This window comes from Talpa europaea (genome assembly GCF_964194135.1).
Source record: "Talpa europaea genome assembly, chromosome: 10".
Lineage (NCBI taxonomy): Eukaryota > Metazoa > Chordata > Mammalia > Eulipotyphla > Talpidae > Talpa > Talpa europaea.
Window position 1 is genome coordinate 80,316,480 of NC_140077.1, and position 12,562 is coordinate 80,329,041.

Sequence of the window (12,562 nt, forward strand, 5' to 3'; positions counted from 1 at the left end):
GGGTATAAGATTTTAAAGTCAAAGTTAAGGCCTACGTCCTGTGAACTTTGTATAGTACATTGATGTTTATCAACATTAGAATGATTGGAGAGAAGTAGGTTTTTGGAAGGAAATCAGTAATTCTTGATGCACAAGAATTGTAAAATATATGTGAGACATCCAGCAAGAAATTTAAGCAGTAGTTGGATATACACATTTGGTTTTCAAGTGGGAATATGATTGAGGATATGAAATTGGAGTAGTAAATATATAGAGATAATGTAAAGCCACAGTACTGGGGTGATCACATTGAGATTGTATTTACTTAGTGAAGTGTAGTCTTTGGACTGAAGTCAGATGCAGTGTATTCATTAGAGAGAATGCAAAAAAAAAATAAGTGCAGTTAGGCTAAAAATCAGAATGTGATAAAAGGTAACACTATAAATATTAATAAATATAGCTGAAGTGGCTATTTTAGGTGGGTAAAGATTTTAAAATAGCTATTGACTAAAGAGAAATATTTTGTATTTAGTACCAATTCTTCAAAAAGATATAACACTCCTTAATGTATGTGTAGCTTATAATAAAGATACATACACATACAGTACTGAAAGAAGGTGAAAAATATGCAGTTGTTGGGCCTCCCCTGGTGGCGCAGCAGTTGAGCGCTGGGCTGTGAAGCTGCCTGCAGCCTCTGCAGCACCGGTTCGATCCCCGGCCACCAGCGAGGGTCCCACATGGCGTGCAGACCTCTCCTGCCATGCCCGCTGCTCCCCTCAGCAGTGTATTTCGTCAGTCTGCCTGTTCTACTCCCTGCTCTGGTGAATTCTCTCACCCTCCCGCGCTTCTGACTGTACCCACTGCTTGTATAAATAAATAAATGTCTTTAAAAAAAATACAGCTTAAAAAAATATTTAAAAAATCTGCAGTTGTTAAAAATCTTAACACTTAGCTCAACAAGTAATAAAAAATAGATAGAAAATCAATAAGCATGTAAAAACTGAACTCATTTTCACTAAGTAGACCTAACTGACATAAGAACATTATTACACTTAGGGCCTCCGTGGTGGCACAAGGGGTTAAGCACAGCACTGTGAAGCTATCTGCAGCTTCTGCAACAAGAGGGATGGCCAGGGATCTACCCACATGGTGCAGCAGACCTCTCCTGTCTCTCCCGCTGCTCCCCTCACCAGTGTATTTTCAGTCAGTCTGCCTCTTCTGTTCCCCCTCTGTCTCTGGTGAATCCTTCTACCCCCGCACCTCTGGCCTGTACCCCAGTTCTTGTATGCATAAATAAATAAATCTTTTTTTTAAAAAAAAGAACATTACACTTAACAGTTGTGACTATGCATACTTTTTCAGTTCATATGACATGTTCACAGAGATTGATCACATCTGGATAGTAAAAGAAATGCTAGAAAAATCAATGGTATGAAAAGCATAACAGAGTATGTTCTCTGATCAGATATAGTTTAATGAGAAATCAGTAATGCCCAAAGTGTAAACCAAAACATATTTAAAAATTTGTGAATGGTAGCAGAAAATGCTGCCTCTGAGACAAATTACCTTTATAGGGGAAAACTCCATTTGTGAAATTATCTCGCTCCCTATACCAAGAAGTGAAGGATGACTCTAAATCTAAAGAAACTCTTCATGAGTGAGGAAGGCACCATCTTTAAATCCACTTAACATCCTTACTGCACTTTTCCACAGCTGGTCCTCAACCCCCCCGTATCTTTCTTGTGTCTTTGTAAACATGATACTTAAGGTGGTGCCTTGAATTCTTTTGGGGGAGTTATGTTCAATGTCCCTGTGTATATCCCATGCATGCATGAGGTATACATGTTATTAAACTCATGTTTTTCTTTTTCTTTGGTTAATCTGCCTTTTCTGATGAAGGAGGTCTCAGTCATACAATTTAGAGGTAGAGAGGGAAAATAATTTTCCTCTCGGAACTGCAAACGTTCAGCACTTTTCTCATGCTTTCTAACAGGGTCACATAGGCAATTGCTGTGTAAGTGTTCAATAATTGTTTGCATTCTACCCTGTTATTCCATATGTTCAAAAATGAATGTCATAATCAGGGTAAAATGAATGTCTTTGACATTTAAGAGGAAAGCTAACAGCATGGTATAAAATACATTTTTTTTCTGAGTGTTGCAATTTAGTCTGAGCATGATGAAATTACATGAACAAGATGGCCCTAAAGTTCCCTTCTATTTCACTTCTTGACAGGTTACTGTAGGGCTCTGACCTTCCTTTTCTTAAAACATTTACTTTGGAAAATTTTCAATCATAAAATATGTTCTTGTCCCTTTGAGATTTATCTTCTTCCAGATGTGCACCAGTTTTATAATCCAGGAATGCCTTTCTCAAGGATCTGGGACCATCTCTTTAGTAATCTTAAAAGGCAAGAGAGCTCCTATTTCCCAGCCCCTCTGGATGTGTAGGGCCCTGATTTTCATAAGGGAGAAATAACAAATGATGGCCTTGTCAAATTGACCAACCTGCCCCCTCCAGTACTTTTCCACTAGCTCACTCCAAATCATAAAGCTGTTCTAGCCTTTAGTTCCAGAGGAATTGATTCCTAATGTTCTTCTCTGGTGCAACAATCTTACATAAAGTGTTTCTTGCCGGTTTAACTTTGTCTGGTACATTTTTTTCTGTGACACAGATAAAGTACGGTATGTCAGTTTGCAAGCTACTAAACATACTCTCCTAAAAGCAGATAAAATTCCAGCCTGAATCTTGGCTCATTAATCTACAAGTTAGAGCTAATAATAATTTGTTTGTAGAATTGTTAAGTGAAATCCCCCCCCCTCTCTCCCTCTCTCTCTCTCTCTCTCTCTCTCTCTCTCACACACACACACACACACACACACACACACACACACACAAACACACAGTTCCCTGTAATCAGTATTTAGTGATGGCTACTAAATGAGGGTTGTTGTTATGTATTTTCTTTCTTTCTATTTCCAAGAAGCAACAAATCTGAAAATCTGTAATGCTAACGAAGCTGAAGGAGCAAAATAAATACTACAGGTTTTCTCAGAAATAGATCAGTTACATAAAAATTCAAATGTCTAGTTCAGTAGATTAAATCAAATTAGTTCACCATTGGAAAGGAAAGCAATACAATCTACTGTACTTATCCTTTATAATGACTCATAGGGGAAACTTAGATTTGAGCAATTCTTTAAGAACATGCCTAATAGTAGAGTGAGTGAACATTTCTACTATTTAATTCCTTAATAAAATGTACATTAAATTCTTTAGGGAGATTTTGCAGATTTATTTTGCTTTTTATTCAACCCAGGGTTTTTTTTTTTTAATTATTACTAAAAATGTCCTTCTTGTCAACTCATAAATTACAGAATTTTAAACTTTCAAAAATTCCCAGTATATATATTCATGATTACTGGGAATTTTTGAAAGTTTAAAATTATATATATATAATTATATATAATTATATATATAATTATATATAACTATATATATTATATATATATTATATATATATAATATATATATATATATAACTCACTTTAAAAGTTTCCCAGAAATATCTTTTGGAAAATTCTTGCAAGTGGTTATCACTGGACTTCAGCTACATACTTTTAAGATAGCATAACCTTTTTGTGAATAATTTTAATTATCATTCATTTGACATTTTTCAATGAGTTTTGTGAGAATTTAAAATACCATGGTTATAATTTTGTTAAATATAGAATACATAAAACAGGGAGGACTCAAGAGGATAAATCTGAAGTTAGATTTGGTGCCGAGGACAGATTCCCCCAGAACTTTGAAAAGGCTAAAATAATCAGAAACAACTGCTACAGAATGAAGTAATGGACATATTAACTAGAATTCATACCACCAACAACACAATATCTCACCTTTAAAAAGTAGAGTAAAACATAAATAAGCTTTGGTTTCTACAAGGAAAAATGGAGAGTAAGTGTTTAATTGGCCATAAAGTTGACTTGTTCAGTTCCCAAATTTCTGTTTAGATACTAGAAGCATATTATATCTAGAAATTCAGATAAGCAATCAGGTTTCATTCCTTTGTGTATGTATAAGCTGTAGTACATTTAGCTACCAAAATAGAAATCAAGGTAGGATTACAATCTCTGAAAGATAAATCTGGTATGATGGTATGGTTCCCAGATATAATATGAATTCCCTTACTATTTACACTTGTCAGGAAGATAAAGCTATATTATCATTCCTAGGAATTTTGATGTCAAGATCCAGAATGCTAAACTAAGGCTTCCTTAATTTTTCTTTAGTGTGGTTTACTATTGAAGCTTCCTTGTGGTTGAGTCTGTAGGTATAGGGAAGAACTGTAGTTTGTTTTGATGCAAACTAGATGACCTGTGTATCTATTTTCTGTTAGCTTGCTCGTCTAAAATAGGACATATTTTAATGTTTTCTTATCTATTTGGGTTTTCTTTTATATACTTTGTTTTAAAGTATTTTACATAAGAACCTTTCTGAATTACTTCTGTATTCATAAAGTCGATATATATCACATTTGAAGCCTACTTCTCAAAGACATCAATTACAACTAGTTACAGTAACTAGGTTATTTCCTTATTTGAATATTAAAACAGTCAATTAATTATAGCTATTATAGAGCGTATATATAAGAATTATAGTTTTTTTATTTTACTTGATATATATATGTACACACACACCTTTTAGACCCTAATTATGAACAAAATAGAAAACGTACTCAAAGTGCGTTCAAATCTAATCTAATGTAAAACCTTTATGGGGATTTCTGACACTAAATTTTTCTCTGGGCAAAGATTTATTTGGCAAGAATCATGTGTAAAATATTGAGTGTTTTTATGAAAAATTTGTTCTCTAGTTTACTATAAGACCTTATATTCTCTTTTATAAAAATGCTGCATTACTTTAGTTGCCTATAAATTGAGAACAAATTTATTTATGTTACTTTAATTGTATAAATCAATTTTATTTTATAAATTATCTTGAAAAGTGAAGTGTCTGATATATATGTAAGATAAGTTTAATATATAAAAATAAAATATACTCAAAATATTAAAAAAATTGCTAAAAGCTACAGATACATCATATAAATTGAAAATAATGTTCAAGATGACTTTTGATCACACTAAATGTCTTACCCTTTTCTGGGTCATAGTCTATTTGAAACTAAGAGAAACGCAGGAAATAGTTGAAGCACAAAATCTCACCTATAGTGTCTGAATCTTTCAAGGATCATTTGAAGTTCAGTTAAAAAATATAGGAAAAATGATATTCTTTAAGTCATTGAAATGTCAACAAGTACTTTTTAGATACTTCAAATTTTATTTTTTTAAATATTTATTTCTTTATGCATACAAGAGCTGGGGTACAGGCCAGAGATGCGGGGGGTGAGAGAATTCACCAGAGACAGAGTGGGGAACAGAACAGGCAGAGTGACTAAAATACACTGCTGAGGGGAGAAGCAGGCGAGACAGGAGAAATCTGCTGTGCCATGTGGGTTGCTCCCTGGCCGGGGATCAAACTCGTGCTGCAGAGGTGTTAAGCACCTCACTATGATGCTTCAAATTTTAAAGACACTTAATCCTTTACTCTCAGGATCATTGATGCTTGTTATATTTTGGTAGTGTGCAATGCACCAATAAAATAGGGAAGGCTTATGGGCCTTTAGAATAAGTACTTCAACCCATCTACTTATTCACTGAATTGATGTATTTACTATATCAATCTGTGTGTGTGGTGCTCTTTACATATTTCATTTAAGGCTTATAATATCCCTATGAAGTGAATATTGTTTTTCAATTTATCTGTGAAATGCCTAGTTATAGATGCTCGGATTTGTTTGGGGATAGCAACATATAATTATGACATTTTAACCCAATGGCTATTAATTTTGTTTAGTGAAGACCAACTTTAAAAAATAGGTAGAGTTGATGCTGTGATAGGGCAAATACATAATACTATGGGAATGTTGACCTCACACTAAAGCAATCAGGTATTCCAGTAACAAATGAAGTTCATTTGGAAACAAACAACAGGAGAAAGGGCAGATTGGAGGGTGTGTTCATGATGGACACATATGTAATTCTCTGACTCCCCGGCTAGTAGCTTCCTGAAGGACCTTGCCTGCAGTTCCACTGGAGGGAAGGACGGCTTCACCTCCTATAGGAGGTGTTAGGCTTGTTGGGTACTGTGGCTTAATGATTTTCACCTGTGTGGACACTCTTTAGCCTCCCAACTTCATTTAAGTAGTTGCATTCTGCATACTAATATTCATAGGAACAACTAGCTTGGACTTCAGTAAGAATGGGCTTCCTAAAATAAGTGACAAATGGTTCCAGACAAATGACTGTCAGATTCTTGTGGGTTCAACAGGGGAGAATGCATTACAATGGAGTAGAGTCTGAGCTGCAGAAGTAGTTTGAAAACAGTTAATAAAGGGTCTTGCAAGTCTTACTAAGAAGTTTGGATTTTATATTAGGAGTAATGAAAGTCACTGTGGTTTTAAGCAGCTAAGTACAAGAATCATATTTTAGTTCACAAGGATAATAAGTCTGGTAAAACACAGAATTAATAAAAAGAAAAGATATAAAATGAAATAGTCTGACTCAGGGACCATTACCCTTACTTCAACTCACTGGTTGTGATAGTGAGTTTGGAGTGCACTGGACATACTAGGTTGATACTTAAAAGGCATAATGAACAAAATTTGAGAGCTACTAAATGTACATGTAAGAGAAATGAAATAGATCAGGATTTAGGATCTGTTAATACTCACCTCTTAGAAAAGGAAGAATTACCAGTAGGAAGATGAATTCAGTTTGGGATGACCAGACACATGTAGTCAAGAGAAGCTAAGGAAGAACGTTTTAGGGACTTAATGGTCTACATATCACATGTTGGCAAGGGTCAAGTAAATAAGAAGAATTAGCTGTCTGCATTCATTTTACAAAAGATAAGCAAATCTTTTATCCTAGGAATTAGATTGGTTTGATAACACAGTTTGTAAATTCTAGAGAGACAGATTAGACCCTGGAATCTGTGACTCTAAATCCTAGGCTTTCACACTTTGTCTTTTTTTTTTTTTTTTTTTGGTAGATAAAAGGTTATTTTTTTTTTAATTTGGGTTTTTTTATCTTATATATTTCTTACATCATTTTTCATTTTTGCACAATATATGCATTTTCATCTTGGTTATAGTCTAAAATCCACACTTTGTCTTTCAATGGACTTTATTTTCTTGAGTCATTTTTGCTTTACAGAGAAAATGAGCAAAATATATATAGTATTCTCTTCCCTCTCCTGTCCCCCCATTAATATTTGCATTTGAAATAACTGATGAACCTATATTGATATATCGTTGTTTACATTAGGGTTCACTCTTTGCATTGTACATTCTGTGGGTTTTTACATAAATATAATGATATATGTCCACAGTTATAATATCATGCAGAATTAGTATGATAATTTTGATTAGTACAGAATCACTGCCTTAACAATCCCTTTTTATACCGTTTCGTCCCTCCCTCTCCTCTTCCCTGCCCCACCAAGTCCTTAAAAAACACTGATCTTTTTAATCTTCCCAATTTTACCTTCTCCAGATGTCATATAATTGGAATAATACAGTATGGAATCTTTTGCGATTGGCTCTTTTCACTTAGCAAAATGCATTTGAATTTCCTCTGTCTTTCCATGGCTTCAGAGCTCATTTCTTTTTATTGCTGAATGATATTCCATTGTCTGACTGTACCACTTTATTTTTTTTTTAAATCTCATCACCTGCAAGTGGTATCAGGGTTACATATATCCAAGCTTTTGCAATTATGATTCAAGTTTCTATAAGTATTAAAATTCAGGTTTTTGTGTGGATAGGTTATTTGGGTAAATGCCAAATACTACTGGGTTAAATGGAAAGGGTATGTTAGCTTTGTAAGAAACTTCAGTCATTACCACCGGCAGTGAATGTAAGTTGCTCTTCATTCTCACCAATATTTGCTCTTGTCAGTGTTTTGGACTTTAGTCATTTTAGTAAGGTGTGTAGTGATACCACATTTTTGTTTTAATTTATAATTCCCTAAAGACATTTCATGTTAATGATCTTTCCCATGCTCATTTGTTATCTATCTATCATTTTTTGGTGAGGTGTCCATTTATCTTCTACCCATTTTTAAATGGGTTATATATTTTTATTTATATCTACTTTCATTCTTACAATAGTTTTATATTTAAAATAGCTTATAGCTGAGTCTTACTCTTTTAACATGTTTAGCCCATTGATATTTAATATAATTTTTAGTATGTTTGGATGTAAGCCTAACTAGTTTTCTCATTTTACCAGCTGATTTTTGTTCCTGTTTGTATTTTCCTATTGTTTTGATTTTTTTTTTTAAATAATTTGAGTTACTCTCTATTGGTTTCTTGGAAATACTGTTTGAATGTTTTTTAGTGACAGCTCTAGGAACTACAATACACAACCTTAACTATTCATAGTCTACTTCTTGTTAATATTGTATCACTTGTTAAAATTAGACAGTACATGTATTACTCTTCCACTGCCCTTTATGTTATCAGATGTTATCAGATGTCAGTTAGTCCCATATATTTGAAACCCCACAAGGAAATCAATTTCTCTCTCTGACTTGAAATTTCTTATAATTCTTTCATCTGCTACATATTGTCTTAGATTTGATTATTTGAAATAAAAAAACTTTATTGCACCTCTTTGAATATTTTCAATGGCTGGAAGACATGCATTGTCCATTTAAGGAATTCTGGTCTACTGTTCATCAACTTTGAATGTTACCAACATGGACCACAGCTTCTTTTTTTTTAATATTTTATTTTCTTTTATATATTTTGTACATCATTTTTCATTTTTGCACAATGTATATATTTTCATCTTGGTTTATTCCCACCCCTCCTTATTTTGACCCTAATCCTGCCTTCCCCCCTCCAACCCCCCTCCACAGTGTGTCTAGTTTATAGTTACTACAAGGATGGAGCTGGAAGGGATCATGCTCAGCGAAACAAGCCAGAAAGAAAAAGAAAAATACCGAATGGCCTCACTCATAGCAGGAATTCAGAAAACCTAAATAAGGGACCAGGAAAAAGACTGATTATAATAAAGGACCACAGCTTCTTTCCTCTCTTCTACAATACAAATAATTCCATATATCTACCTGTATTTTTAATACACATTTCCTTTCCCTAACAGCATTGTCGAATAGAACTTTCTGTGATGATAGAAGTTTCTTCACTGTCCAAGAGAACTTTAAAAAGGTCACATGTGGCATTAAATACTTGAAATGTGACAGTGTGATGGAGGAATTGAATTCTTAATTTCAGTTCATTTAAATTTAAGCAGCCACATGTGGCTAATGGCTACTCTGGCCAGTGCTTAACACATATTTTTGCTTCCTTTTTCAGAATGCATTAGCTAACTATATAGCATTACTCTAATAATTTGTTTTGATTTATACAGTTAATTAAATAGTAATTTAAGTGGTGATACTACGTAAGATTTCAAGTTAAGCATGATTTGAACTGTCAGTCTTAGATTTAGAAAGTTTTTTTTCTTTGATTTTTTTTATAACTGTTAGTTATTGATCTCTTATTAAACACACACAGAAACAAGTTCAAATCCCTTTAACTTTTGTGTTATGTATAAAAAATCAAAATATGTTCTATATTTGCATGGTTACTATAGTCATTCCCCTTTTACCACCTTTCTATATATGGTAAAATTCTCATAATAAGTCTGCATTTTTTCCAACAAAGTTATTACAACCTATTAGTTGTGCTACATATTTGAAGACTTCTGACAATTTAGTATTCTCTGGGAAAATTATTTTTAAGCTTATCAAGAGCCTCCCCCCTTAGTCTCTGCTCATTTTCTAGGTCCTTAAATTAACACTTATTGAATTAATTATTGTTATTCTCTTTTATAAGTAACTTTAAAAATAAATACTCCCATAGAATTGTTTTGTAAGTTTAATTTTAAAAAGTAAATGTCATCATTTAACATACTGATGATTTGAGGATTTTTGCTTTATATTTTATGCATTTCAATTTATTTCATGATATTTTGATTTTTATCATTTTAGGACCACCAAACAATTTTGAGAGCATGGGCTGTAAAAGACTTTGCACCAAATTGTCCTTTGTATGTCCAGATATTAAAGCCTGAAAACAAATTTCATATCAAATTTGCTGGTAAGTTAAGTCTGAAATGAGATACTTTTGAATTTTCTAAAATTCTCATTGTGATTGTAAGAGATATGTCTCTGAAGTTGGTGGAAACTTAGTATATTCATGATTCTGTAGAAGGACTTCCTTTTTATTATTTATTTGTTATAAGGATTATTCACTTAATGTGATGAGGTAATGTTTTGGGGTGACTCTACGTTTTTAAGTGGTAGTTCTTTTGTACAATGTAAGCACAGGTGTCCCATGATCCATGCTATTAATTTATACTTACATTTCACAATGATAAATAATATTTTGCTATAGATTATAGATAATTTTGCTATAATATACCCTGCAAATTAGAGTAATCTATTAAGATGTATTCAAGTGATTTAAGTAGGCTATTTTGGATTAGGTTTTGAAAACAATTCTAGAAAAATAAACGTAAAATTTTCATGGAGTTACTGTTTTTAAAGTAACTGTTCACAAGGGATTATATTTTAAAATGTTAGGAAATTAAACAGTAAAACAGCACTTTGTTTTTTTCTTACATGCTTCTGTAGGAACTAATTTTAATCCAGACAGTAATTTATACATTTTTTCAAATATAACAACCTTGTTTTTTGTTATATTTTACATATTAGTCTGAAGATTCAAAAGTCATTAAAATGTACATGGCTTAACTATGTATTTCCTTAAGAGGTTGTGTTCACGCAACTTAAAATGCTTACCTATTAGTATATGATATTTAATGAAATATTTAAACATTAAGAAATTTTAAAATAATAAGGAAATCATGACATTGTTGCTATTCAGTTTATTCTCTTATCATCTAGTCTTGCTTCTGTTGGCATCATTATTTCTAATAATGTTTACCAAAGCACTTAAAGCAATGACTCTTAACTCTGGTTGTTTTAGTGGTGTTTTGGGGAAGATTTTTTTAGAATTCTAATCACAGAGATTCTGATTTAAATTATTTGAGATTGTGTCATGTCTTCCTTAAGCCTGTTTTATAAACCGAAAATTGAAAGAAACACTACAGCAAATTTTTAGACAAATTTTACAAATTTAATGGAAAAATACATCTAAAGTACTCCATTCATGGTCTCTTACATGTGTAGTTAGCATTCAAAGTATGCCAAATTTTTATCTAAAAGACCTTTTTACAAAGCTGCTTTTTTATTATCATTATTTATCAGTATTTTTGCAAAATAGTCTTTGTACCTTATAATGACTTGCTATGTTTAACTTTTTAGGAAAGGCACTAATCACATAAGCACTACAGTCCTAAAACTTTGAATTTAAATTTGTGAGTCACCATTTATGATTTAAAAGAACCGATTTGTTTTCTAAGTTCTATTTTCCTGTCCTGTTTAATGGTTGTACTGCATATTATGTCTGTGTTCCATCCCTTAGGATTAGCAGTAAGGATTAAATAAATAATGTCTGAAACATACTAGGTGTTCAATAATGGGTATTGAATGGAAATCTTAGGACACTGCTGTTTGGAAAGAATGTCTAATTTTGAATGTTTTATAAAATAATATTTAAAACATAATATATTCTTTCTTCTATAACAAGCTATTAATATGCTCACAACAGATATATATATATATATATATATATATATATATCTCATTGAAATGGTCCAGTTTTTCAAACAAAAAAATTCCAAAAACTATTTGCATTGATTCTTATTTTGTCAGAGGTTTTTTTTTTTTTTTTTTTAATAGAGGCATGTTATTTATTTATTTATTTGCTTGTTTGTTTTGTTTATACATACACTGGGTACAGTCAGAAGCACGGGAGGGTGAAAGAATTCACCAGAGCCAGAGCCGGAAGCAGAGCAGGCAGAAGGACTGAAGCACACTGCTGAGGGGAGCAGCGGGTGGCAGGGGAGGTCTGCTCGCCATGTAGGACCCTCCTCCGGTGGCCGGGGAGCAGCCGGGGATTGAACCGGCGCTGCAGAGGCCGCGGGCAGCTTCGCAACCCAGCGCTCAACCGCTGCGCCACCGGGGAGGCCCCCTTGTCAGAGTTTTGATAAACCCATTGAAATGAATTGAGTATATAAAAATTCTACCCTGTCTCAGTGTTGTCATTTATGGGCATCTGCTGAAATTCCTTTTAATAATGTCTGTATTATTTTATGGCTGAGATTACAACATCTTAGAGGAGTTCTTTTTATATTATAAAAAGATGAAAGCACCCTAGCTTCATTAAAATGCTATACAACACAGCTTGGGATGATGTATGAGATTCTCAAACCAATATAACTTTTTAATATCTCAGCATGAGTTTGAAAAGATTATAGGTTTTACCTTTCAAGAAGTGGTGTATCAAGTTGTCACTTAGTTTATGTGGTAACTTGTTAAAATAATAA

General features: G+C 33.0%; 1 protein-coding gene across 3 annotated transcripts in view; it reads left to right on the forward strand.

Moving 5' to 3' along the window:
• The window catches only part of KCNT2 (potassium sodium-activated channel subfamily T member 2), a gene marked incomplete at both ends in the record, with an annotated part of 316,392 nt that overhangs the window by 190,139 nt on the left and 113,691 nt on the right, over positions 1 to 12,562 (forward strand). For all 3 annotated transcript variants that reach the window (XM_084246074.1, XM_084246075.1, XM_084246076.1), the window contains one exon: positions 10,101 to 10,209. In XM_084246074.1, coding sequence (XP_084102200.1) covers positions 10,101 to 10,209 — 109 coding nt within the window. The remainder of the gene's footprint in view (positions 1 to 10,100; positions 10,210 to 12,562) is intronic.